The following is a 26,639-nucleotide window of genomic DNA, read 5'->3' as shown; positions in this document are numbered from 1 at the left end:
TTAAGTGCTTACAAGAAACTGGAACTGTTTACTTTGCATAAGAGGCGGATCAGCAATCTTGATCACAGACTTTGGGATACTCTGATAATTTCAGAAGGTTGACAGAAGAAAGCTATCCATAAGCCAAGGCACTAAGTATTCTTGCACAGATGAATTCAGAAGCGAGCCCCGTTTTGTTCAGCGAACTTTGCTCTCAAATAATCTAGAACTTTATGCCTTAAGGAAACCTGTCATCCCGGAGCAGCACTGGACACAACAGCTGGATTGCCTGCTCCACCATTTCTGGCAGACAGGACATGTAGGAAGAGTTCTGAGCTTCAGAACAGTTCTAGATTCAGCCTTCTATAGTCAGATGCGTGCATCAGCAGCAGTCAGCCAACCTCTCTGAGGATCACAGCCAGATGTGATAAAGCAATTTACTTATTCCCCAAATCTAAGGAAATTAGGGTTTGTTTGTTTGTTTTTTGGTGAAATAACTGCCAAGAGTATGCATTAAGCCTTCAGATTTATTACTGAAAAGTTAAGAGAAGGCAGACTGAAGTTAAAGTGCTAGAAAGAAACAGAACAAACTACAAATATCTTTAAATAGGGTAATGTTTATTGCACTTTGAAACCAGAAATCTCGTCAGATTTGTATTTCCGTCTTGATTTGTTAGCGTTCTAATAAAAAACAGATTGCTTTAAAATATCTTGAGGAAAACATAACTGTTAAAAGTGTGAGTTATTAAACATGGTTTTATCCTGACTTCAGTGCATTTATTTGCCACTACTACCCCGGTAATTAAACTTCAGTGATTGTTGTCCAAGAAAATATGGTTGGGGAGGCTCAAGAAAGCTGCTTCCCGTCTCTGCCCTCCACTGGAACTGGTTCTGCAGTTCTGCTGTCCGCATTTCGCCAACAGCAACGCAGCAGCTGCGTTCTGCCACAGCCACAGCATGGCTACGTAAGGCAGCAGATGGATTGCCAACAAGCGTGTGGTCTCACCATGAGAATAAGCCTTGTTTACAGTTTAGCTTCTTCACCCAGAGGTAACATGTATGTTATTTAACCCCCGGGTTATGACTCTACTTATGCCTGGTCAGGCTGTGCTCTGAGGTCACCAAGGGTTAAGTGGCCCTGGTCAGTATCCCACGCAGGCCGCATCACAATTAAACACACTCCCAGGTGCTGACCCATTCGGGGAGCCCGCTGGTGCCAAATGAATGCATCAGGAGATCAGCATGTGTGGCAGGTACCTTTAAAATGTTAAAGGGGCACACACAAAATGCTCTCAAGAAGCACCTGAAGCTATTGGCCAGATAACATACCAACCGGGCAAGATGGAACTGTCTATATACAACGCTTAGTTTAAAATTGGAGATTTCTTCTAAAATGTTTCCCACAACTTCCTTGCAGGAGCTAAAGCCAAAGTACAACTGGAAGCCTCAGTGCAGGTTCCAAAATTAGTGCCTGCATATAACTAATGCACGTCAAAGAGCACCACACGCCTCCTAGCTCTTTCCTAGACACACCCAGCATCTCCGTTCAGGCTGGAGGTGGATCCTTTCAGTGCAGTCCCCTCCTCAAGGATCCTTCCCAAAGTTGTCTGGCAGCTGGATTCCACTGGGGGGGGGGGGGCGGGCAGAGGCGTCCAGAGCTGGGGCTAAGATGGCTGGCCGCCGTTACTTCACAGCCACCGCTGAGGCCCTGTGAATGGACTCCATCACAGCTGCAAATCGGCTGCACAGATCGTAGGGCGAGTTTGGGCGGATCTTGGGGGGCTCTTTCAGAACAACTCCCTCTGGAGAGCAATCCAGCAGGCGGGGAAGAAATTCACCCAGCTTCATTTGCAACTTCTCTGCAGGAGGAGAAGAGACAGAACGTCATGGAGAAACAGCAAGCTTGCTCCTTAACAGTTACTTCTCAGAAACAGAAGGTGGAGGAGATGCATCTCCCCGTCCGTCCCATCAGGTCCAGCAGGAGGGGTAGGTTGCCATCCCGTCTGCCAAAGCGTTCCACCCGATGGGACCCGGGAGACGCGCCTTTTTGGCTGTAGCTCCTGCCCTCTGGACATCATCGCCCCCCACCTCCTGAGGTGAGGTTGGCCCCAACCCGTTCAGAAGGCCCTGAAAACGGGGTTCTCCCAGCAGCCTTGGGGATCCCAGTGGGCGCCTGAGTGATGGTTGTAGTGCACTTAGATGGGGGTTCTTCTCCCTCAATCTGGCTTTTATTTTTATTTTTTAACAATTGTGATATTGTTTTAATTGCTGGTTGTACGCCATCCAGAGTCACATTCAGTGCGATGGACGGCTATTTATTTATTTAATTTTTACCCCGCCTTTATTACTTGTATAAATAACTCAAGGTGGCCAACATCCCTAATCCTCCTTCCTCCTCCTCTTTTTCCCACAACAACCCTGTGAGGTGGGTTGGGCTGAGGGAGAGGGACGGGCCCGAGGTCACCCAGCCGGCTTTCCTGCCTCAGGCGGGACTAGAACTCTCAGCCTCCTGGCCTCTAGCCCATTGCCTTACCACTAGACCAGACTGGCTATATAAACATGCCAAACAAATAAAATGAATAAATAAAAAATACAGCAGCTTAGATTCCAGATGACCTTATTTTCTATTAGCTGGTTTTGTTCACAAGAATAAACTATCCCTCATGTACGAGCCACCTGTCTCCCAGCTCTACAACTTCTTAGAGTCTGTGCGATAAAAGCTGATGTGATTATCCCAGGGAGCCATGAAAGCACCGTAACAAGTACTATGCTGGATGCACAGATGCACATCTAACCATTCCAGGCAGCAGGGAACGCTCGCTGCAATTCCTCACCAGTAAGCAAGCGCAGGCACGCCCCCTAGCTGGTATAGTGAGCTGCTGCGACTTGCTTGCACCGGAACAACACTCGGCAGACAAGCTTCTCTTAAAGACACAGAGAACTCCAGTTCCGTGATTTGAATATATCCAGAACTATAAACAGCACAGAATGTAACTTTTCAAGTCAACTTTGGCAGATAACGTGTGGTCCTCCAGCGGGACATTTAATCTTCCATCAACCCCAGCCACCATTGCAATGAAGAAGAATGGTAAGGGTGACTGGCCGATAAATAGAAAGTCAACCTTCAATGATTTGCAGATGTTTTCTTACACGCACCAAGAAATAGGGAAACTAAGAAACTCAGAGGCAAGTAAAGTAGAAAAGGTAGTCCTCGCTTAACGACCATTTGTTTAGCAATGGTTCGGACTTAGGATGGTGCTGAAAAAACCCGACATACAACCAGTCCACGCACTTACGACTGTCGCAGCATCCCCGCAGTCATGTGATTCGGGCGCTCGGCAACTGATTCACGTTTACAACCGTCGCAACGTCCCACGGTCACGATTGCCATTTTTGACCTCCCCAGCCAGCTTCCGGCAAGCAAAATCAATTGGGAAGCGTGTGATTCATTTAATGACCACCGCGAAAAAGGTGGTAAAATCGGGTCAGATTTGCTTAATGACTGCTTCACTTGGCAACCAAAATTCCAGTCCCAATTGTGGTTGTTAAGCGAGGACTACCTGTAGAAGAACTTTGGTGTCATGCCCAAGACACATTTCTTACCGCCCATGTCCTTTCCCAGGTAAGCACACCAGCGGTTCCTCATGACCTCAATGGCATCCAGGTCGTCTTTGGAGACGTTGCTGTTCATGAGAAGGTGCATGCAGGGGATGACGAGTTCATTCAAGATGCTCACACCTTCATCCACGTCTTTCCCATCATTGCTTTCAAACAGGACAGCTGCCGCATCGTTCAGCTTCTGCAGCAAAGCAGTCAGGAGCAGGTTGGTGAGGATTTCAGGGAAGCCCAGCCCAGCCCAGCCCAGCATGTTTTAAAGCAACTAAGTGTGGCTATTTTGCCCTGGACAAGAACAGCTCTTGCTAGCTCCCTGTCCGATAAAGGAAGGGCACACAACAGAACCTTTTAGAATCTGCCGGGGGGCGGGGGCTAGGAAAAGCAAACAGCAACACGAATGGCCCAGGGTGCCCCAGACTTGAACTGTACAGGGAGTAGCTTATTCTAGAAGCTATTTAGAAGCGGAGCAGGTTGTGAGAATAACCATTTGAGGGCGCCAGAGGAGATTTTTCAAATACCTAGAGACTGAAGGAGTGCTCAACAATATCCTACTTTCAACACTGAACCGAGTGACAGTTAGGGGAAGGATTTGGAAACTGCATTCTCTCCACACGCTTCAAAGGGAGGGAAGCAGGGGGAGTCCTGCGAACACCAACCAGCAGGCACTTCCTTCTGTACAGGGCGATCAGGGAGGCGTCCGCGCCCCTGCCGGGTCCTTTCGCTTGCAGGGCCGTGTTGGTCTGGTGGGCGAACACCAGGTAGGTCAGAGCCTCGCAGAATCTGAAGAGGGTGAGACAGAGGGAGGACGTCATGTCCGGTCACCGCGATGGACGGACACGAACCCTTCTAAGCCACTGGCCACTTAGTGTCCTTGTGCCTGCCAACAACTTCTCCACCTTCAGGCCATCGTTTTTACCTGCTTTATTCCATTCCACTCCCACCTTTCCCCCTGGCAGAGGTGGCAAGCACCGCTTCCTCAAAGCAGCGACTCTGCCGTGGACTGGACTAAGACTCTGACCAACCCGGAGAGTGTTTCCATGGTCAAGACTGGTCATGGGCCAGCCTTCCCACCCCCACACCAGAGCGATTCTCCCTGCTGGGAGTGTGCTGGGGCAGGGGCGTGGCTCCCCAGGCGTGCGAAGTGTTCCTGGGGAGCCGCGCCCCTGCCCCAGCAGAGGACGAGCCGCTGCTCAGAGGCGGCCAGGCAACACGCTGACTGGGTCCCCATGAAATCTCCTGTGGGAATTCTCCAGGTGTTTCAAATCGCTCTGGTCCAGCTTTCTGGACCAAATGTAACCCTCCAAGCCGCCCCCCGCTTGTGGATGACACTAGACGCGATGGGACCGTGCACGACACGCTTACGGCTGCATAAGCTCTCTCTGCCGATGCACCAACCCGGCAGGCTGGGAGCCTTTCGCTGCTCCAAAAATTTCATCTGCAACGTTCGGCAGCAGCGTTGATGAACTTACTGGTTTTTCTGATAGAGCTCCAACCCCGTCAAGAGATAAACGGACACCTTGCGGAACAAGCTGTAGTCTTCGTGCCATTTCTGTCCAGAAATAGAAAACACGAGTCTGGTCTTTATGTGTTCAGCTTGCTCCTTCCTTCTTGGAGCTTCTGGGTGGCCCTGCCGTTGCTTACTTGAAGCCACGGGTAATTTCCAGGATGCCTGAGTCGTGCCAAACAGCAGCAGAGGCCTATTGTTAGATCCAGAGGTACGTTGTGACCAAAGGCAGGGTAACGGACATGCTTAACGAGCACTCAAAAAGCAGCAGCACAAATGGTTGTTTCAACAGAGCAGGCTGCGACGGGGAACCAGGAGTCTGCTTTTCCCCAAACACAGTCTGTGCGCGTGTGCGTGCGTGTTGAGAGTCGGGGCTTCCTACCTTGTACGCTTCCATGTCCACCTCATCTGGGCCAATTCCTTTCAACTTTTCCCGTGCTACCTTCATAATGCTAATTGACCTGTTCCCAGGAACAGAGGGGAGGAACAGTGTGAACCCAGGAGATGGCATTTAGGCAAACATTTAAATATAACTCGCCTCAATCAAAACTGAGGGTTAGTGGTTTTCCGGTAGTTCCCACAATCCTCAGAACCCAACAGATGGTTCCTTTGTGCCTCATTCACCTCCCAATCCGCCTGCTTTGAACCAACCTTTCGTCATAGCTGAGGTTTTTGTCTGCAAACTGTTCCAGGAGAGTCCGTTCCACCACTTGCTTGGGTGCGTCGTTCTGCAGCAAGTAAACGAGGACGTGCTGAAGGCGGGGATCGTTCTGTGGAGTCGGGGTCTCTTTAGACAGCGAATACAGTCTGGAATATTCTTCACGGAATGCCTGGGGAAGCCAGTGGTTGCACTGTATTATTCCAGCTCATTATGAATCCGCCACACAAACTGTTTTTCACTCAGGGAGAAATGACCATGAGATCCCCCAAGGGAGCTACTGAAACCCACACTGAATGAAGCTGGAGCTATAAGACTTTTCCTTTGTTTTGCAGCTGATTTCAAGGGGGCTTTGTCCTTGACATGCTAAGGATCTACTGGAACCTGCGTGCCAAAGTTAGCACAGGAATCTCCAAGATAGTAGCATGAACAAAGTTCCAGAATATATCATCAGTACCAGGAGTAAAAACGAACTGAATATTGTTTAAGATCGTCTGCAATAGCTCTTTTTAACTCACTGCTCGCTTTTTTGGTATTTTACTGTTTTATTGCTCTTGAATGTTGCCCAGAGAAGGCTGCTAGTACAGCATGTAAGTGTTCTAAGTATCTAGAATTCCTACAATTGTAAAACACAACGGTCACTTCAGATGCTAATGGATACCTTAAGTTGTGTCTGATCTGGAACAAATGAATCAACAATACAACATGAAATTTACCTTGAAGATTTTTTTTTCTGATGGTGGAAAGGATTTCCTGAAAGATGGGTAACTCCCTTTTTCTGCTTTGAAACAAGAAGACTTCCAGACTTTTGGAATCTCAACTGGAAGAAGAGCCTTCCAAGTTTTTCCATAAATAAGAAACGGGCTCAGATACTAGATACACTAAGCTACCACTTCTCCTGAGAAGCAGGCAGGGCGAGCAATCACCTCTGGGTTCCATTTCTTTTAATAACGGAGGAAAGTCCCCCTCTTCTGCACTGGATCCATGCTACTGGCATAAAATTCCCTCCCCAAAGGATGGTCCAGGTGGGACAAAAGTATCACTCCTGCAGTACTCAAGAGATGCGGCTTGGACTATCCAGCTGGGCGCCAGGCTATCACACCAAGCCCTGCTGATAGGGCAACGCCTTTAAAAAGCACCCTGAAGTCTTCTCAGGGGGGACGGGGGTTAGAGCCCCATGACCAGGAACACTACATTAGTTATCAACTACTCCACTCCAAGGCTGATCCACACAAATTCTCACCCATGTAAGTGAAACAAACTGGGAATCAGAATACGCAAGACTTCCATTTTGCACAGCAAAACCTGATTGTTGTTGTTTTCGTCAAGCTTTTCTAAAAACTTCCCAGCCTGCCTCACAGGCCCATTCTTCTGGGTGATCTCCCACCCTCAGGTCCCACCACGATTACCTGTTTGGGCTCAGCCAAGGCTGAGCTAGAGACTGCCACCTGCCGTAAGGCCTCTCCGAGGGCTCCCTTCTTCCCCAGAGAGGTCTACCAGGTTCCAACACTGTGCTCGCTCAGAGTGGAAGCCGTCCTCCCACGCTAACTGAACCCCCTACTTCTGTGCCCTGTCCCATCGCAGGACAAAAAGGGGAACAAGGCAGACAGGCACCCGACACAGGAGGGACAGCACCCCTTGCGGACAGAGGAGACAGAAACACGTGCGCTTACAGGCAAAGTACTACCTTGACTAGCCCTGCTTCAGACCCATCGCGATCAAAGGTCTGACGGGCTTTAGCAATAGCCAGGATCACCCCTTGCATGGCGGGGCTAAGCATCACCTGCCACAGAGAAGAGAGAAGAGGAAAGAGGTAGACAGCAGGGGAACAAAAAGGCCGGGCTGAAACAAGCCCTCCGTCGTCACGCAGGCAAAAGAGCCAAGTTCAGCTTCGGGAGGACGCTGTCTGGGCAGGCCCATGTAGCCAGCGCTCTGGAGGATGCACCAAAGGCTGTGCTCCTCCACCCTTCTGCGTCACCTCCAAAAGCTGTTGGGGGTATCTGAGCAGGGGGAGCGAGGAAGAGCCACATGCCCTCCCTGTACAGCAGAGCAACGTTTTACAGGCAGACCTGGATATGCCGCAAGACGTCTGCTCAGCTGCGAATCCGTGCTGACAGCGCCCATCGGTAGACACTGCCCTGGCCTGGCACCGCATGGGAAAGTAGGGGAAGTTTAAAAGGGTGGCTCCGGGATGGAGCAGGAAGAAGGCCATCAGGAACATGCTAATCCTTCAGTGCCAGAGGCAGTGGACATCTCTCGGGACCAGCGGCTGGATGCCTAGAGTTGCCCGTGCCCTGCTGGTGAGCTCTTTGGAGGCGCCTCTTGGCCACTGCGGGCACAGGAGGCTCTGAGCAAAGAGGCCCCTATGTTCTTAAGGGTTGGCACGTTGCTTTAACATCCCTCCGCGCCTGCTGCTCCTTCTTTGCCTGTGCCCTTCGATGGTGAAAAGTCCTGCCATCCTGAGGGACACGACGCTGAGCAGCAGGTTTCTGGCAACCGACCACCCAAGGGAATGGTGGGCTGAAAGGCCGCAGTGCAGCTGCAGTGCCCCAGTGAGCCCCGAGGGAGGCAGGAGCAGGACATGCAGGACATCAGAACTAGACTATGGGGCCCTAGCAGGAAAAAAGCTCAATTCTGTAAATCATTAAAAAAAAAATCAGTTCAATTGTGTCTGATTCATGGAGACTGCCTGGACAAGTCCCTGCAGTTTTCTTGGCAAGGTTTTTCAGAAGTGGCTTGCCATTGCCTGCTTCCTAGGGCTGAGAAGGAGTGACTGGCCCAAGGTCACACAGCTGGCTTTGTGCCTCAGGCGGGACTAGAACTCACGATCTCCCAGTTTCTACCCCTGTGCCCTAACCACGACACCAAACTAGCTCTGTAAACCGCATTAGGGCTCCTCAAACAGAGAATGGAACAGCTAAATCCTAAACAGTGTTATTTGGAAGAAAGTTCAAGAGAAGCCTTTCTTACAAACGCTGTTTGTGCTCAGCACCCACTTTTCTTGGTCCCCCACACACCACCCCCAGCTGTCTACTCCCAGGGCTGTCACGGCCCAGATGCCCAGGCCGTACCTCCTCGTCATAGCCATCCGCGTCCGATCTAACTAGGATCTTCCCCACGCTGGGGATCTCCACTTCAGAGACCTGGGAGCCGGGTGGGGCGGAAGGCTCCCCCCCCTCCGCTTCCGGTGGCTCTTCTGCCTGCGCTGCAGGACGGGCTTCTTCCGGGAGGGCCTCCTCTGCATTGGCCTCCTTGGACTGTGGCGGCACCGAGGAGGAGGAGAAAGGAGTGAAAGGAAGGCCAGAGGGCAGCAATGGAGGCCCGAGGGGGGCAAGAGGCTTGACAGCGCAGGTGAGGAAGAGGATGGCCGGTCAGGACCCTTACCTGCTCGAGTGCGGCTGGGATCCCGTCCTTCTCATAGATGTCAGCGGTCTTGGCGACAGCTTGAGCAGTCTGCTCCTTTGCCAGCATGGCGTGCTCAGAGGAGAGCGAATGCGTCCCGCACTCACAGGGGAAGGAGTGTTCTGAAAGGAGGGAGATCAAAGCGGCTGCCCTGCATTCTCTAGAGTTTATGCTTCCCCAAAGATCTTATGGGAAGCCATTGAGCTTGGCAGGCCCCAATTCTACTGTGATGGAACGTGAGGGTGACCTTGGAAGACGGCGGGGGTGGTGGAGAGATGCTGCCTGGGGAACGATCAGATAAAAGAGAAAGGAGCCTGCAGCAGAGTAAGGGCCAGAGAAAGAAACTTAGGAAGGGCCCGCCCTGACTGATCAGGCAGTAAACGGGGAGGGCGGGAGATTTGCGCTTTCAGACTTCCAAGACTGATGCCAGCCTTACCAGGTAGACTAGACAGGAAACACGACCAGATGGGCTAATTGTACTTCATTGTAAGGCTACATTAACAGAATCTAGCAAGTCTGAAAGCATAAATCTCCCATCCCTTTAACCGCCTGATCAGTTAGGGCAGGTCCTTTCTGAGTTTCTTTCTCCGCCTGTTATGCAGCTACAGACTGCACCCCCTCTTATCCGATTGTTCCCTAGCCAGCATCTCTTTCCCTTTTTCCCAAGGTCATTCCCACATTCCATCACATCTATAGCTAAAGGATGGTATTTTTAAAGGTTGATCAGGGTAGTCTCCAACAGACTTCCAGAAAAAATGAGCTGCTGAACAATACACACATTTAGCATAGGAAAGATTCAGGGGAAATCAGAGTAAAATGAAAACCAGATGAGCCTTCCCCAGCTAGGACACACCACAAAGAAGATTCTTTTTGGCTGCCTCCATTTTACTCAGATAAGAGTCGATGAGGACCTTCGTATGTCAGCAGGTTCTCCTTCTGGAACCAAGGTCCCAAATCCTCGTGGGCTTTAGAACCCTCAGAGTGCTTATTCCCTTGCCATCAGCAAAGGCTTGAGGTAAGCCTGCAACACAAGAAGTCCATTTGAGGGAACACAAAACAGATGGAATGGTTGCCTGGATGCTGTGTTCTTCTCTGCTCAAGGGTCCACACGTGTGTTTCTTAGCCTGATCAAACCTGTTTTATGCTTTTTGTGTGCCAATCATTTCCTGGCCTGCACCGTCACTCCCCGTTTGCTGGTATCAGAGGTGGATCAATGAAGACAGAGTGGTTTCTGGATGGAGCAGCCCTTTTTCTCACCTTGGCTTGAATCGGAAGACAGGTTCTGGGACTCCAGAGATGGGGAGGATTGGTCTATCTGGGCCATTTTGTAGGACTGTTCTTCCAGCTCAGCCATCTCCTGTTCTACCCTCCAGTTGTCCTCTTCTATGTAGCGTTGAAGTTCCAGAGGCAGCCCTTCCACTTCTCTCTCTATTTGTCCGTCATCATAATCTATCAAAGAAAAATAGGCAGCGTGTCCTTGTTAGCCCATGTCTGAACGCCTCCCGGACAACGAAAGCAAGACGCGTGGTTAGCCTTCACGGTCAATCCCTTGTTATTCGCACTTGGGCCCTGAGGTCTTACCTGGACGCTGTGGCCCTAAGTTGCTTCTGGCAATCGCAGAAGCCATGCACTGTCTCCAGTATCAAAAGCAGCTTGTCTGTTAATACCAGTTGTTGAGAATGGGCACAACTATGTTCAAGGATGGACTCGTGGTGGCCTTGTGTACGTGTCCACGACCCAAAAGATGCAGAGCAAAAGGAGTCCCATCTCTTTCCTGCCTCCCCGACCCAGTAATTCCTGAACTCTCTATACTGGTTTTATTTGTACGTATATTTGTGCCTTCAAGTCAGCCTTGACTCCTGGCGATCGCTTAGGCAAGTTCGCACACGTTTCTTGGCAGCATTTTCGGAAGTGGTTTGCCCCAGCCTTCTTCAGCTGGCCCCAAACTGCTTACCCGCTCCCAATTTATTCCTGTTAGAACTCAGCTGAGGCTGCTTCTATCCCACGCACATAGAATCTGTAAATACACAGAACCACAGCAGAGCGATAGTTTCTCCTCAACCTCCATATGTTTCAAGGGATGCTTACCACCACGAAGGTAGAAGGTACAGAAGAAGAGACCATGGTCCACTCCCAACCAGAGAACAGGAAAGCTCTTCTTAAGCAGCCCCTCTTAACCTATCCAGAAGCAGCCAAGCATCCAGCCACCAACAGCGGAGAGGCATCACCAAGTACTGATTTCAGAGTCCTCACCTGCCGCAAAGGGTGGTAGCTTTTTACGGACATAAATGAGGCAATAGGCGCTGGCATTCTTCGAGCCGCCAAACGAATCCCTTTCCAATTCTTCCCAGGAAGACTCTGTCACTGCAATGTCATTATATTTGAGCCAGTTCCTTTGAGGCAGGCTGTAGATGTAGGCCCAGTAATGGCCAGCATTGGCCTGGCCTTCATGGACCAACACAGCATGCAAGCGGTAAGGGACCTGGAAAATACATACGTAAACACCACGGGCTTTCAGGTTTATTTTTAGCAAGTGAAGTAACATGACTGCAGGAAGATTCAATGAGACAAATTCTCAGCTGTTGTGCCTGTAAGAATGATCCATTCATATAAACAAGGCTTAGTGCAGATTCCTTTCCCATTGGAACAAGGCTTTAGATGTTGGTAAATGGGGCTTCAGAGGCCATCGTGACCAGACCAGTCAGTTCAGAGCCACTACCAAGGAAACACTCGGCCAGCTGGCGCTGAATGCAAGCTGCCCGCCAGGCAGGACTTCACAAACCTAACAGCCAGGCCTTGGCATCGGAGCCTGATGTGGACGGAGGCCAGGAAGCCAGACACACCCAAGCTCCTGTTCGTTACATACGAGAGAGAAAAGGAAGGGTCTCCCCAAATGAGCTGAGGAGGTTCTACCTCTTCCCTTAAAGGGCCCAAACAGCCTCCGCAGCCTGTCTTGAGAGACCACGGCGAACCACCCCTGCCAGTTACGATACTCGGAAGTTCTACCTCGCATTTCAATGCACGGCAAAAAATAGCAGGCAGAATATCACGCAGTTGTAAGTGTCTATTTTAACCATGACTGACATTAACAAGTAACCCGTTTAACCCCTTTCAAAAACAAGATGAAGTCACTGTTTGTAGGAGAACATAGAGTCTGAATTCCCAGGTATTCCTCATTTAAAAAAAAAATCCTACAAATTTAGTTTGAGACCTCCAGGCTAATTTTATATGGAGGAACAAATTCCCTTATCTGAAAAATGGAAAATCTTAACTAATTCAACAACAAATTTCTCTCTCTCTCTTACACAACAGCAAGATTTTGCTTTCAGTGAATTAGCGCCAACACGAGGCCAGATGCACTCAAGACAACCGGTGAGAACCACACTCTCCTACCTGGTGGAGTTGAGAATCAGCATAGACTTGGTCCATTGACTCGGAAAGCACCACCATGGAGGTCTTCAGGTCTGTTAATCAGAGCAGAACAGGAAGAGGTTGGGCAACCATTACATTTTCTTAAAGAAAAGGTAACATTTGCTTCTGCCAGTCTCTAAAGATGTTCAGAACTGCAAATCAGTGACTTCTTTCTGCCTAAGAAATGGCAGCTATTTAAATGACAGTACAAACATACAGTATCCCTTTAGCTACAACAAGAAGATGCCAGGGATACTTGTTTTGTAATTCTGTCCCAGCAAATCTGTAGAACGGTAGATATTTGGTCCAAAACCTAATCTATACAAGACTCGTTTTTCAAAGTTAGCAGTCTACAAATCTAAACTAATTCTTTGCATTGCTTATTCAACTGACATTCTACTCTTAAAGCAGGGTTTCTCAACCGTGGCAACTTTAAGACATGTGGACTTCAACTCCCAGAATTCCCATGCTGGCTGGGGAATTCTGGGAGTAGAAGTCCACATGACTTAAACTTGCCAAGCTTGAGAAACGCTGTCTTAAGAGTGTCCATTACATTCCAAACTGTCTCTAATATTCATGGTGTAGCTGACTCCTCTGATGGGGCAACGTGCTGAGATCTGCTCAAACAACTGACCCTGTTACCAGCATGCAAATCACAGTGCCAAATAAGCAGCCTTTGGATTTCCCTACTTGTTGTGTTCACTGAGCAGCACAACAACACTCGGAAACTGTTCTTTAATTTTTGTACCTGTTTGCTGCAAACTGAATTTAAAAAGGAAGGCTCACAAACTACCTGCAAATCTGCTGAGAAGCTAAGTTTGGGGGCGTTTACTCTTGATCTTCTCAGCTAGCTGTGTAATCAGGCCACGTAAGACGTGGGAAAGGGAGGCCCTGAATGACGGCTGGATCTACGCAAGTAACCGGAACGATTCAAGAGTTTGAAGATGCCCTCTTTGGCCAGGCAGCGCGTTATCCTTGCCAAGGAAGCTTCAGCCCTGGTCCCAACCACAAAGGCTGTGCAAAATGCTGCGGGAGTGACAAATTGCCACTCCCTGGCCAGACCCCGTGGACACAGCAGAGAAGCAAGGGACTTAACACTGCGACAGGTACACGGATCTGGGTTTGCCACAGGCTCCCTCTTCCACTGAACAAACACGCCACGGCATCGTCCCTTGCCAAGTTCTCCAGTTCAAGGAAGAACGGAATGAGCACGAGCACGTGCAGAAAACCGGAAATATGCGTCACTCTGTTCTCTTAGGGCAGACTACAATAGCCTTGGCTAACGCCAACTCGAGTGAAATTAAGAACGAAGGCTATCTGTAAGCCGCCCAGAGTCGCTTTTTCAGTGAGACGGGCGGTGTATAAATTCAATCCATCCATCCATCAATCAATCACCTGGGCACAAACCTTTTATGTCCTGCTCAACCTCCTCCCTCCACTGCTGCAGGCAGGCAATGACAAGATTCCTTCCGTCTTTAGAGGCGGCATGAGGAACAGGGTCTTCCGGCATCTCCGCCGGGCACCTGGATGGAGAGGAAGACGCACTCCTCAGCTGCTGGGAATCGGTGCTCTCCGCCTGCGCTGCCACCCTTCCTCGAAACACAGAGAGGGAAGCCAGGCGGAAATCGGTAGGACCGATTTGGAAATGCAGCTGACCATCGCCAAAATTTATTCTTCTTCTGGATTCTAGACCCTCACTGCCCCCCTGCCCCCAAATAGGCCTATTTCTAGGAGGCAAAATAATCTAATTTGTCATCCTCTTGTTTTAGTTTGGATACAGCAATGGCGGAAAGCCAAACCAAGGCGTGACCCGGGTTTACCTGCTTTGCTCGGGAGGCATTTCTGAGGCTTCTTCCTCCGCCTTAGCTTCTGCAGGCACGGCGGCTGCTGCACAGGACGTGGCTGCGGACGGCTTGGTCCTTGCAAATTCAAGAACGTACTGCAGCATATCCGGCAAGGGGAAGCGGTCTGCGCCAGAACCGTATCTTGTGTACCTAATTATGGTCAAACAATCATTAGTCCACTTCAAAATCACCAGACTTCCCTAGCTTGATTTAGTAAGTCCTTCCATTTCAGCGGGATCAAAGCTACCAGATTTTTAAAAATTAAGCATCGGTGATGAAACGTTTTTTTCCTTTACCCCTTGGACACTGGGCAAATATTAAAACATGTTTTATTACTGACATTTCTGAAGTATGAGTCCAATTTTGTACAGGCAGGTTTGGTCTAGTAGTGAAGGCACCAGACTAGAAACTGGGAGTCTGTGAGTTCTAGTCCCGCCGTAGGCATGAAGGCCGGCTGGGTGACCTTGGGCCAGTCCCTCTCTCCCAGCCCAACTCACCTCCCAGGGTTGTTGTTGTGGGGAAAAGAGGAGGAGGAAGGAATATTTGGTACGTTCGCTGCACTGAGGTATTTATAAAAATAATAAAGGCAGGATAAATGATCTAAAAAACAAAAAAAAATTTCCCTGTCCTGCTCCTGGACCTCTTCAAACAGATTCTTCAAATGGTACAAGGAAGAGACACAAGCCACCCCTCTGGTGCTGCATTACAGTGGTAGAGAGTGAGCTGACCAGCTCCAGAAAGGGGTGGCAGGTAGGCCGGACTGTCTGAAGAACCAAGATTTGTGTAGCTCCCTGGAAAAGCTAAAACGAAGGTCCACATGCAGAGGCTTCTAACCAGCTTGACCACAAGACCCCTATCCAAGAGCAAACAGACAAGTTGCACTGGGTCTTTTCTCCCCCATGATGAGAAAGTGGGAAACAGATGCCAGCTGCTTAGGCCTCAGGGTACCCACCATCTCGTCTGTAAGGGAAAGGAAGCTCAGAGTTTGAGAAAGACCACCTACTTCTCCAAGTGCTGCTGTAAAACTGTCATCTGATCTTTCAGTTTCCCGATCTCTTCTCTTTTAGCTTGAATAATTTCTTTATTAGCGTACATAAACCTAAAGAAAACATATTTTTCACAACTGCATGCTCTCCATCGGCCCCGTCCCACAGTACCTTTTTGCAGGCTTTGAGGTGTCAGGCTGTAAAGCTTTTTTTTTACCTATCCATGTAAATGACGGGTGGGAACTCCAGCTTGCTGTGTATCTTCTCCGGCTGCCCAAGGGACTGGTTGAACTCAAACCGGGAAAGTTCAAACGTCAGCACTGGGGGGAGTTTTGTAAACCAGCGCTGAAATACAGACGTAACAGTTTAAGACTGATGGATGTTAATTATAAACAGGCTTTTTTCATTAACAGTGTACTCCATACACAAGCAGAAAGAAACATGATTCAGATCCCATTTCATACGATGCCCAGAGAAAGAGAAATCAGTATTTGAGTCCAGTAAATTTGATTGTACGATTTTAGTGAAAATCAGCATTTCTCAGACAATAAAACCTCCCAGGAATTACTTGCTAAGTACCTCGAAGCAGGTGCACACAACTTTTATTGGCCTAGAGCCACGTGCTGGGAATGGATGGGCTCAGGCTCTTTTTAGGAAGGGGGGCATCAGAAATCTTAAGGGGGGAAATTGGTGCCTTCAGCATCCACAAGGCTTCATGTTCCCACACCCCTCAAAATGTAAAAAAGATGAAAGTCCTGGCCTCATCCATTCTGGGGGGACTGCAAAGGGGGGAGGGACTCTTGCAACCTGTACAGGTACCGCAGAACCAAGGCCAGCCCCAAATAATTATTTACTAATTTTTGCAAAACCAATTCGAACTGAACATGGGATCAGAACGGTTTCACTGCAACTCTGTAAGCCATGCCGGAAGAACCCTGCAGAGAACTCAAGCTTTTAATAGACTTCTGTGATCTCCTGCCAGGCAGGGCCCTGCGTGATAAAAACTGCACCTCCCTCTTGAAGCTATTTGTGGCTAACTAGTCTGTCCTACCTGAATATATTAGAAGGTGCCACAACACTTACTCTTTCAAATGTATTTGGAAGAAACCCTCAAAAAAGGGTTTCACATCCCTTATCCAAATTCTTACCCTTTGTTTACATCACTGAAGAAGGAACAAAATGAACGCCTTTAACTAAACCGGCCACCTATTTTCAAAAATTTCCCAGCCGGGCGTTTCATTCTGCGATCAAGGCAGGGCATCTGGAGCCAATCAGACTCCTCAGGATACAAAGGTGGAAGCTGAATCACTACAATTCTTTCCACAGCGACCACTGCAGGCGTTTCCTAGGGCCCTTTAAATGATTTCCATACATCCAGTCTTTGGGCCATGAACCGAACTGTGACACTTTGGTTAACAACTCCCAGGCAGGTCTGGGAGGTCTGCAAATCCTGAATACTTCCTTTTCTCTTCACCAGTATTTCTCCACTGCAGCTGCATTAAAATGTGTGGATTTCAACTCCCAGAATTCCCCAGCCTGCTCTACACAATCTGAATGCCTCTTGCTGCCTACACTAAGCACTAATGTTCCTCTGAAGGATCACCTGAAAAGCACCTAAAAATCCTGCCATTTCCTCTCCGACCCCTTTCCTGCTGAGCACTCTGCTGCTGGGTGAAAACCACCAGACCCCTTTCGAAGCCCTCGCAACCCCAGAAAAACAGCACCTTTCACTTCACGGTACCAGACAAGATGCTTGGGATGCAGGCTAGGATAGCTCTGAATGGATTTCAAGTACATCAGATGCAAGCAGCGCATGATTGCTTTAGGGTTTAAATTAAAATCAGCAGAATCAGAAGATTTTTGAAGAGTGAAAAGAGGAATGCAACATATACTCAGATAAAAGACAAGTGACAAACAAGAAAAGCATACCATTAAATTAAAAACTGTAGTCTAATCCTCCGAAAATACGGAGGCGCTGGCTCTTTCCTACCGGTAGGCTTCAACAGAAAGAAAAATACTTTTATCACACTTGCACGCCAGACACGGTGTATGAAACGTAAAGGTTGCACTGTATGCTATTAGTCATTCCACAGCGTTTGCTTAACTCCAGCATGCACACATACATCTTATTCTGTGTTCTCACACTGGTAACTGTCAAGTCTGTTCCGGTTCCCTGTGAGCTGTGCAAATGTTGCAGAACTGACCTCTTGCGTATAGGTCACCGGCTGCTTAGAAGGGCCGGGCTCGCCATCCTTCTCCACCATAGCTCCTTCCAAGCACTCGTGCAAATTCTTGAAGCCATTGACCTGCAGGGGATACTGCCCAAAGGTCTCTATTTTGGAAAACGTCTTACCTAAATGTGGGAGGAGAGACACAAATCAGTTTAAGGAGAGCAAAACCAAATCCCAAACAGACTGTCCTTTAAGCGCAGCAGCAAAGAACTGGAGGGGCCGTGCTGGAAGGAGGGGGCAGCGAGAGCATTTGGAAGCCTTTCTTACCAACGAGCGAGTTGTCTGGCTTACCTTCGTGGACCCCTTCTGTTAGAAAAGTTCCGTAAAAAAGCTGAACCATTGGGTTCTCCAATTTGTCCTGGGAATTCCTGTTGCCAGGACAAATGAAAGGAAGCGTGAAAGCAAACTCAACATTTTTTAAAAACAGGAAGTATGAAAGCAAACTGAGTTTTCTTAAAAACAGGTTTATGAGGCTAAGCACCAGGGTGGCCTGTTTAACGGCTAACTGAGATGCTTTTCCCATGTTCAGTCTTTAGGAATAACCAGAGGTCACCAAGCCCGGGCTGCAGACCGGAGCTCAGGATGCGATGCTCCTCTATTTGAGCCCCCCCTCCTAAAAGCAGCCCGCTAGAAAGAGAGTTAGACTAGAACCCTTCTCCCCTACGCACGGGCATTCTATAGGCAGGGAGCTGCCAGCTACAACCAGGTGTTCAGACACGAGCTGAACCATTCATGTGAGGTCCCAGGCAGCCATACGCGATGGGATGTTGTACCAATTTACTACAATGTGCTGTGCTTAGACATACCGAATCTAGGTGTGAAACCTGATACCCCAGGAATTTTAAGCATTCATTTGGTTACCGGCCAGCTGTATTGGAACTCACAGTCCCTGATAATTCTGGATACAGGGCAATTTAGCAAAACAATCACCCAGGTTCTTTTAGACTCACTTAACATCCACGGTCAGTTGGAAAGCATCTTCAAGCCAATCCAGGAGTTTGTGGGTAAACTCACTCACATCTTGCTAAAAGAGAGGAGGATTGAAGTGTCAAACATTACAGCTTGTGGAAACATTTCCCTGAACGGTTTTCTCTACTGTTTTTACAGAACGTTGGATGATTTTACCTTTTTAGAATGCTGTGGTATTTTATAGTTGTGAACTGCCCTTAAATCACGCGTAAGAGGGAAGGAGCAAGAGTTAAATGCTTGGAAAAGCCCCTCTTTCAGCAAAGATTTGTATTTAGGCACCACCTCACCTCCTAAGTGAAGAAAAACTCACTCAACTTTCCCTGTAAGCCTCAGCAGCAAGGATTAAGATTTCCCCAAATCTTCTCCAAATCAGTTTTATACAGTGGAAGGCAACCAGATCCTGGAGGATCGCATTCTGGTTGCTCAAACGGGCACCCTTTCTAGGAAGCCTGCAGGTTTCCACTACACAGCACAGCACAGCCAGCCAGCCTTGCTAAAGCGTCTACAGATTTAGCTGCCAACTCAGTCCTTACAAAGGAGAAGAAAAAGGCAGCGGCTGCTTTCTGGCCAAGCAGCTCTGGCTTGAAACCACGTCTAGGAGATAAGAGAGCAATTGTGGTTTTAGGGGGTGAAGCCTGGCCATGGAGGGCCATCTTTCCTTGTGATTTAAATTCCTCCATCTTTAGTCTTCCCATGCCCCAGTTTTATAGAGGCAGAACCTCCACAGCATAGTCCAAGTTAGGCCACCCTTTCCAGCATGCTCCTGGGCTAAGTGGCAACACAGAACTGGGACGGCCCTAAAGTTGCTTCACCTGCTGCTCCTCAGGAGATCTGAATGCCCCTCTGAGAAGTTCCAGTGCCGTAGCTGGGTCTACAAATTTACGGTGTGTTCCCAGCATTAAGGCAAAGAGATACTGGAGTTCCTGCATGAATGCAACGTTCCTCTTTTCCTGCAAAACAACAAGTGGTACAATGAAAAAAGCAGAGAAACAACAGCCTGAGAAATGGTACTTTTTATCAGCAAAGTGTAGAGGGGTCACATTCAGAAGGTGCATTTGCTGGAGCGATTGGTTCCACACAATTCCCACAACCCTGGACTCCATTCCCAAACCATCTATGCCACTAAGCCAAAAGTAACTACAGCACATTAATTATGGCTTAAGACATTGTGTCGATTCGCCCCACACACGATCCCCCAATAAATGTCTGGCTTTGCAGCCGAGGGGAGAGGAAAGGAACTGGCATCACCAGGGGCGCTACCTCCTGGTTACGACCTGGGTGCTTTATCCTCTCCAAACTCCCCACCACCAACGAACATTCCAGAGAAAGCCGTTATGGGATGGCCAGCTACTCCAGCATCATCTCCAGAGTACAGTTAATTACCACACACTGAGTTGCCACAGGTCTGTTTTTAGCTACTTTGGGGTCATTTAATCAAAAGGCAAATGGCAGAGAAAAGCCAAAACAAGGAGCAGCAGCAACAGCCACAGCAGCCCAACGTAGGGGACACTCAGCGGCCCATTCTGGCTTTGGGGTGACATTCAGCGAGACTGAGAAGGTGCCAAACTCGCTGAAGAAAACTATAAATTGGAGACCCTCCTGGTAAGTTGTATCACTGATACACAAAGGTTGGCATAGCTTTGCATCCTGGATTCTGAATGTGGGAAAAACTAGTGAGTAATAATTGAGCCTGCAGAAATCAGAAAGCATCTTCCATCTCTGACACCGCCCCCCCCCCACTCCTGCGCTACCAGCTTCTGGCCAGCCTTGCTGTCACAGCGCAGAACGGGAAGAGGCGCTCCCCTCCCGTGTCCCTCAGGAATTGCTTACGCTGCGGCTGCGGCAGGTCTCAAGGACCGCTTCGGGGAGGGAGTAGTTCAGAACCTGGTGCCGGAATTCTGGCAGCTGGAAGAGAGACTGACAAAACCCCCGAGATTAACGCCCTGCCCCGTTGGCACCTGTATGCTGAGTCTGCACAATGCACGAGCTCCTCAAAGGAGAGACCAGGCGTGACCACAGCCATCTCCCAGCAGGCTGGCTGCTTCTTCTCCACCCTCCCACAATGCTCCACTAGGCAAGTTAAAGCCCCACCCGCTGGTGAAAACCAGGCAGGGAAGCCTGAACTAATTCGCACTTACGTCAGCTAAAGAAAAATAGTGGCTAGTTAGAGCAGGGTTGCTCAACCTCGGCCACTTTAACATGGGCGGACTTCAACTCCCAGAATTCCCCAGCCAGCAGGTGGGACTTCAACTCCCAGAATTCCCCAGCCAGCTGACGTCCACCCATCTCTGAGTGGCTGAGGTTGAGCCATAATGCCGGCAGCAGGGACCCACAGAAGCATCAGCACCCCCAAATCACCTGTATGACTGCACTGAACCAGCAGGTGTTTCCAATGTTCTTCATCCCAGCCGGCCAGCCGCTGACTCTCCTCCAGTCACCCTGGGTAGGGTTCTCTCCCCAGACCTCACAGCGTTTCCTTTTGGAACGATTTTTGTTTTCAGCCATGCTGGGCTCATAGGCTCTGCCAGAAACACAAGGCAGCAGCTTCTGCAAAGGAGTCCTTTTTGCAAGAAGAAATTAGCCCATCTTCCCTGTACACCTCTTGGGCTCTTGATGAGGTGCTACAGAACACAAGACCCCCCAAAAGGGTGACTGTCACCCCCCTTCCAATGGATTTGAGCCCTCAGTAAAAGCCTATCCTGCTAAGAACACAGATTCTGCTGGTCAGCCAGACATTTCCTGGAAACAGAAAGCTCCGATTTGAATACATGCTGGCCACGTGCCTCTCCTATAGGGGTCAGAAGCAGACAATTATCAGGGACCTGGACAGGGGCTGAGCGGGCAAGGCTACCTGAGAGAAGGGAGCATGCAACGTTTTCTGACACAACCTGGGCCAACAGCAACACCGCAAAATAAATAAAACTGAATGTGACATACGCATTCATTGTTGCAAGAAAATCCTTCTTCCCAGTTGAGAAATCTTGGGCGCCGGAAGGAACGGGTTCCTGAAAACCAGCATGATCCTGTGGGGCCTCATTCAGAGCTGGGAATTGAGAGAGAAGCCAGTATTAGGATGCAGCTAAAATGCTACATCTCCCCACTCCTGTCACAGGAGTTTTGCAGACTCCTCCGACCACGCCCCCCCCCCCCCGTGAAATAACCAGCCTGCAAACAGGCACGAGTTCACTTCCCGTTTAACAGCGATGCTCTCATCCACAGAGGCATGCAGAGACCTGAACGCATCACTGGCCCTTTGTGATCTGCTGACCTCTTACCAGCTTGGATTGCTCATCACGCCATCGTCGTCGTCAAGAAGGAAAATGACTTCTCAACGCTGCACAGGCAGCCTAGCCGTGACGGCTGGGATTTCTGAGAAGTGTTGTTCCCATATATCCCAAAGGCACCAGCTTAGGGCTAGCTCAGAAGTTAATGGGCCCCTTCTGGTCTCCTCCTGGTTCTATTTATAAAGACACCTCGGGGTGGGATTTGTTGCTCAGGTTTTCAGTCTGCCCAGAGCCCTCCTTGGAAAATGTCATACACACTGGACGGGGAGCCGACAAAGAAAAGATGCGCTTACTGCTAGACTGCCCTGCTTGGCCCTCGCCGTCAGCAGTAGTGGGGTCTTCCCCCAGCTCTCGGTCACGGCCTTCGGTGAGGAAGCCCACCGCCTGCATTAGGTTTCCATCTGCAGCCTAAAGAGAACCAAAGTTAGCAAAAGAGGACACACTGCTCCTTTAGAGCAGGTTTCTCAGCCTCAGCAACTTTAAGATGGGTGGACTTCAACTCCCAGAATAGCTGGCTGGGGAGTTCTGGGAGCTGAAGTCCACCCATCTTAAAGTTGCTGAGGTTGAGAAAACCTGCTCCAGACGATTTTCAGTTAAACCTGTTGTCCTGGTTGATGGCTAGAGCAGGACAACGTTAAAGAGAAACAAAAACTATAGTTAAATTAGGATGGCCTGTTTTCACGTGCACTGCTGGAACTGTCTGTGCACACCTCCGGCCAGACGGCACTGGCTGGGAATTGCAGGAGAAAGAATGGGAGCGCAGGAGATCTGCACGATGGAGAAGGACTGTGGACAGCTGTCCAAATGCCACTGTTTGTCTGGGCTTGAAACCTGCCCCCCCCTGGGGAAAGTGGGGCTGCCGGTCTCGGGTTTCAAGGGCCAAAATGAGCAGGGTTGAGAGGACAGAGAAAAGCAGGTGGAAACAGGGCGCGGATGGCAATGCAGCGGTGGCAACAGTGGCACGTGGGTCTGACCTTCAGAGCCCACTTTAAATGCCCGTGCTGCAGCCATAAGTTCAAGAAAGTCCATCCTATGCCAACCCAGTGGTAGCCGTCGGTCAGCAGCCTAAGGACCCCCCTGTTAACAAACGGGACTAACCTTCAGGGCCGCCTGGAGAAACAGCGGATTGTGAATGCCCGTGATCTCTTTTAGCTGGTTTAGGAGCAAACTGCAGGTCTACATCAAAATGGAACAGAGAGGGTGTGTCAGAAAGGGAAGAGACAGAGCCTGTGACAAAGCTGAGAGAACTTGACGGCACATTTTTTTAAAACAGATCGGCAGAAATTTCTGAATGCCAATGGGCTGAACAAAGGCATTCATTTATTTCATTAATTCCAGGCAGCTCACAAGAGCAACCAGAGAAATAAAACAGTCCCCCATCATACAGAAGACGACATCAGACTTCCCACCATATTGACTCTGCATTTGTACTACATCTCTCGTCAGGAAAGTGTTCACTCTTGATTAGCAAATGTCTTCGCCATCAGTACATTCCCCCAAGAAAGTCCTGTCTCTCCATTTTAAGAAGGTCTTCCCATCCAGATATACCCGGCTTGGCTAAAGGTTATTCGGTGTAGAACGTTGAGTCTCCTTTACAGGATGATCCACACATCCCAACTGAGATGGCTACTTATCTCAACAAACCATCTTTTCAATGCCAACGAGCGTTCATAAAACTAAGTACCGCTTCTCCCATTTTCTTTCTCAAGGCAAGTTAGATCTTTATTTTTCAGAAGGAAAATGCAAAGGGAAAAGGAGAGCCATTTCTGAGAAACAACAGCCGAAAGGCCCCTTTCCCACCAAATCAGGGAGCCAGTTATTTATTCTACCACAGAGCAGTGGCAGATGCTGCCACACAGACATACAAGGAGCCCAAAGAATGTGCAGGGCTTTGGGGAGAAGCTATTTTAAGCTGACTACACATGCCATTGCGGCTGGTCACTTCTCTTTTACAACGAGGTGCCAGAGATACACAGCACAGGCAGCCCACTGAAAATGGCGCTCTAATCAGCAAATTGGCATTTGCACAACCCCCCCCCTTTTTTTTTAAAGTTAAGAGGTACCAGGAAGTAGACCAGATTTTAGGGAGTAATGGCAGAGCAGCATCTAGGTTAGATTAGAATATGCCAAATTCCAGATTACATTTCAAGCAGTGCTTTAGTTTTTGTTCAGCTTTTGCAGAAGCTTTTCTTAAAAAAGGAAGAAATGAGCAGCCATGTTCTATTACTTCCCAAGGTCTTTTCAGAGGAAAAAAAAGATAATTCTTCTTATTGACACTTACCAGAATCAACATCATGCCCACATACTGCATATTTGCAAAAAAACCACTTAGCAAGTCTTTAGAGAATAGAGAACCCAGATAACGAAGGCTCAAAAGCAAAGAGAATCCTAATAAACACAGTAGTAAGGTTCTTCTATGCTATTATGAAATTCCACCACTAATTGTCTGAAGAAAAAGTGCAATTTCAATCTCTTCAATACATGAAGAATTTTAACCAGAGAGTTTTCAGTTAGGATGATTAAATTACCCCAAGAAAACCTTGGAAGTGTATTTTAGCAAAAATCTAACCTAACTATACAAAGCAAGTCTTAGTAAGAGGGCAATTTGATAATGAGTGGGTGATGGAAATTAGGCTAAATTGTACTTCTAGTAGGAACTCAAAGGGATGAACTTTGCAATTTTAAGTAGGCCCTGGAATTCTAGGAAGAATCTGATCAATGTCCGACCCCAAGCAAGAATTATTTTTTTTACCCGACCCAAATAGTGACATCCCATCTGCTTTAACCGTTTAACCGCAATATAAAATGGATCCATGTTATTGGCTTTGGTATTGTTTGGAGAGCTATTTCTGTAACACCAGGAACACCATTATCCTAGAGGCACCAGAGGTCTGCCAAAGATCTGTCCAGGCCCGGGGAAATAATCATTTGTCATTATAACAAGGCCTGACTAAATTTAGTACTGGGTCCTAGTCCCCACAGAAGGGCTTCGCTCCCTGTAAGAATGCCACTCCAGCCTCTAAAGCGGTGTTTCTGAACCTTGGCGACTTGGAGGTGCGTGGACTTCAACGCCCAGGATTCCCCAGCCAGCAAAGCTGACTGGGGAATCCTGGGAGTTGAAGTCCACGCACCTCCAAGTCGCCACGGTTGAGAAACACCGCCCTGGATCCAAGAAACTGCGATAAATGAACCGCGCAGAGTTCCCTCAAGAGGTCGCAGCCCACTTCTGGGGGTGACTTTGTGCTGGCAAGGATGAGCACCGAATCTCCGTCGTGGGAATCCAAAGCTGCAAGTCCAAGCCCCGAGATTTCGCCCGGGGAGAGCAGCGGCAGCGTCAAACTCAGAGCAAAGCGCACCCGCTTGGAGGGACGTTTCGGGACGCCGGTTCGCCTTCAAAAAGGCGATTCGTGAAACCAGGTCCCGGGGGGGGGGGCGGTGACAGAAAGCCGGAAACCGCCCGGGGGGGCCTGTTCTACGCGGAAGGGGCTCCTGCGCGTCTTCACAGGGGAAGCCAGGGCGGGGGCCCTCCGAAGGGCACCGGGAGCCCCCGCCGGCCCGGCCCCGCTTTGCGGCGGCTCCCCCCGACAGGGCCGGCGCGAGGGGGCTTCGGGGGAGGGGGGCAAGCCGCCCCTCCCCCGCGGGGCAAACGGCCAGCGGCCCCTCCAGCTTGGGGCCCTCCTTCCAGCGGGAGGGGCGCGGTCCTTCGGCAGCCCGCTTCTCGGCGGGGGGCGCGCCGGCCTCCCTCGCGGGGCTGCTGCGGGGAGGGCGGGGCGGGGCGGGGCGGGGGGCGCTGCCCTCACCTGCGCTCGCCCGCCGGGCGCGGCCCACTCGTCCTGGGCCTGCTGCAGCTCGGCCGTCATCGTCGCACCGGGCGGACGCCCCCACCGGACCGACCGACCGACCGACGCGCCGGAGGGCCCGCGGCTCCGCCCCCTTAACGGACGCGCGCCCGCCCCGCCCGAGCGGAGAGGGGCGCCCGCGCCGATTGGCCCACCGCGGCCCCGCCCCCGGGGAGGCTCTTCCCGGCGCCGCCCCCCGCGCTCTTCAGGGCCCCGCCCGCTGCCGTTCGCTAGGACAGGGAGGCCGCCCCCCGATAGGCGGCCGAGCGGCGTCGGGTGGCCGGGGTCTGCCGTAGCGCGGGAAAACGCGGGGCTCCGGGGCCCAATCGGGGGCGGGGGCGTGCCTCTCCTCCGCGCCTCTCGGGGGCTCCGCGGGTCCCGTTCCCCGCCCCGGAGAAGGCCCGTGGCTCCCCGGCAGCGCGGGACGGGCTCAGTGTTCGGGGGTGCCGGTGGGGGAGGCGCCCCAGCCCGCGGGGGAAGGGCACCACGGGGTGATCCGCTCTGTGCCTCGCGCCCCTTCGACCCCGGGGGGCCGGAGAACCCCGCGAGCTAAGCCGTGAATGGGGCGCGGCCAGGGGCGTTGCAGGGGTGGGACGGATGGCCACTCCCTGGCCCAGACCGCGGCTTTGACCCTCGGGGCGGCTCCGTGGGCGGGGCTGGCGCGGGCGGAGCTGCCCCGCCCGAAGCCGCGGCGTTGGGGGGCCTGCCTGCCTGCCTGCCTCTGCCCACCGCCCCTTCGGGAAGTGCCGCTCCGCTGCCCTTGGGCGGGGGGGCAACGGTGCCTTCTTCGCAGGGGGGTCTCCTGCGACCATAGAGTGGGAAGGGGCCTCCGAGGTCATCAAGTCCACCCCCTGCCCGGCTCCCCAAGAGTTTTGTGATGCGGGGTCGCTGAACAGCCTTTAAGGTTGCACAGCTTG

General features: G+C 50.4%; 1 protein-coding gene across 5 annotated transcripts; it reads right to left on the bottom strand.

Moving 5' to 3' along the window:
- Positions 1 to 576: 576 nt before the first annotated feature.
- On the bottom strand, positions 577 to 25,822 carry USP28 (ubiquitin specific peptidase 28). Of its 5 annotated transcripts, none has more exons than XM_063311536.1 (26): positions 25,684 to 25,822; positions 22,982 to 23,059; positions 22,177 to 22,291; positions 21,537 to 21,642; positions 20,958 to 21,120; positions 20,430 to 20,516; positions 19,412 to 19,549; positions 18,581 to 18,654; positions 17,922 to 17,998; positions 17,604 to 17,752; positions 15,617 to 15,744; positions 15,417 to 15,512; positions 14,390 to 14,563; positions 13,977 to 14,092; positions 12,552 to 12,622; positions 11,412 to 11,640; positions 10,416 to 10,607; positions 9,141 to 9,280; positions 8,828 to 9,013; positions 7,444 to 7,539; positions 5,750 to 5,928; positions 5,481 to 5,559; positions 5,064 to 5,143; positions 4,251 to 4,374; positions 3,583 to 3,778; positions 577 to 1,838 (listed from the first exon to the last, which is right to left on the bottom strand). In XM_063311536.1, exons 1-26 carry the CDS (start codon positions 25,741 to 25,743, stop codon positions 1,663 to 1,665), a joined length of 3,309 nt encoding a protein of 1,102 aa, XP_063167606.1. In that variant the 5' UTR covers positions 25,744 to 25,822; the 3' UTR covers positions 577 to 1,662. The 5 variants fall into 5 exon arrangements, with proteins under 5 accessions (XP_063167606.1, XP_063167608.1, XP_063167609.1 ...); XM_063311537.1 differs by having other exon boundaries at positions 1,724 to 1,838; positions 3,612 to 3,778; XM_063311538.1 differs by lacking the exons at positions 7,444 to 7,539; positions 8,828 to 9,013.
- Between the last annotated feature and the right edge of the window lie 817 nt (positions 25,823 to 26,639).

The sequence above is a fragment of the Candoia aspera genome, chromosome 9 (genome assembly GCF_035149785.1).
Source record: "Candoia aspera isolate rCanAsp1 chromosome 9, rCanAsp1.hap2, whole genome shotgun sequence".
Taxonomy (NCBI): Eukaryota; Metazoa; Chordata; class Lepidosauria; order Squamata; family Boidae; genus Candoia; species Candoia aspera.
This window is presented reverse-complemented; position numbering and strand designations above follow the sequence as displayed.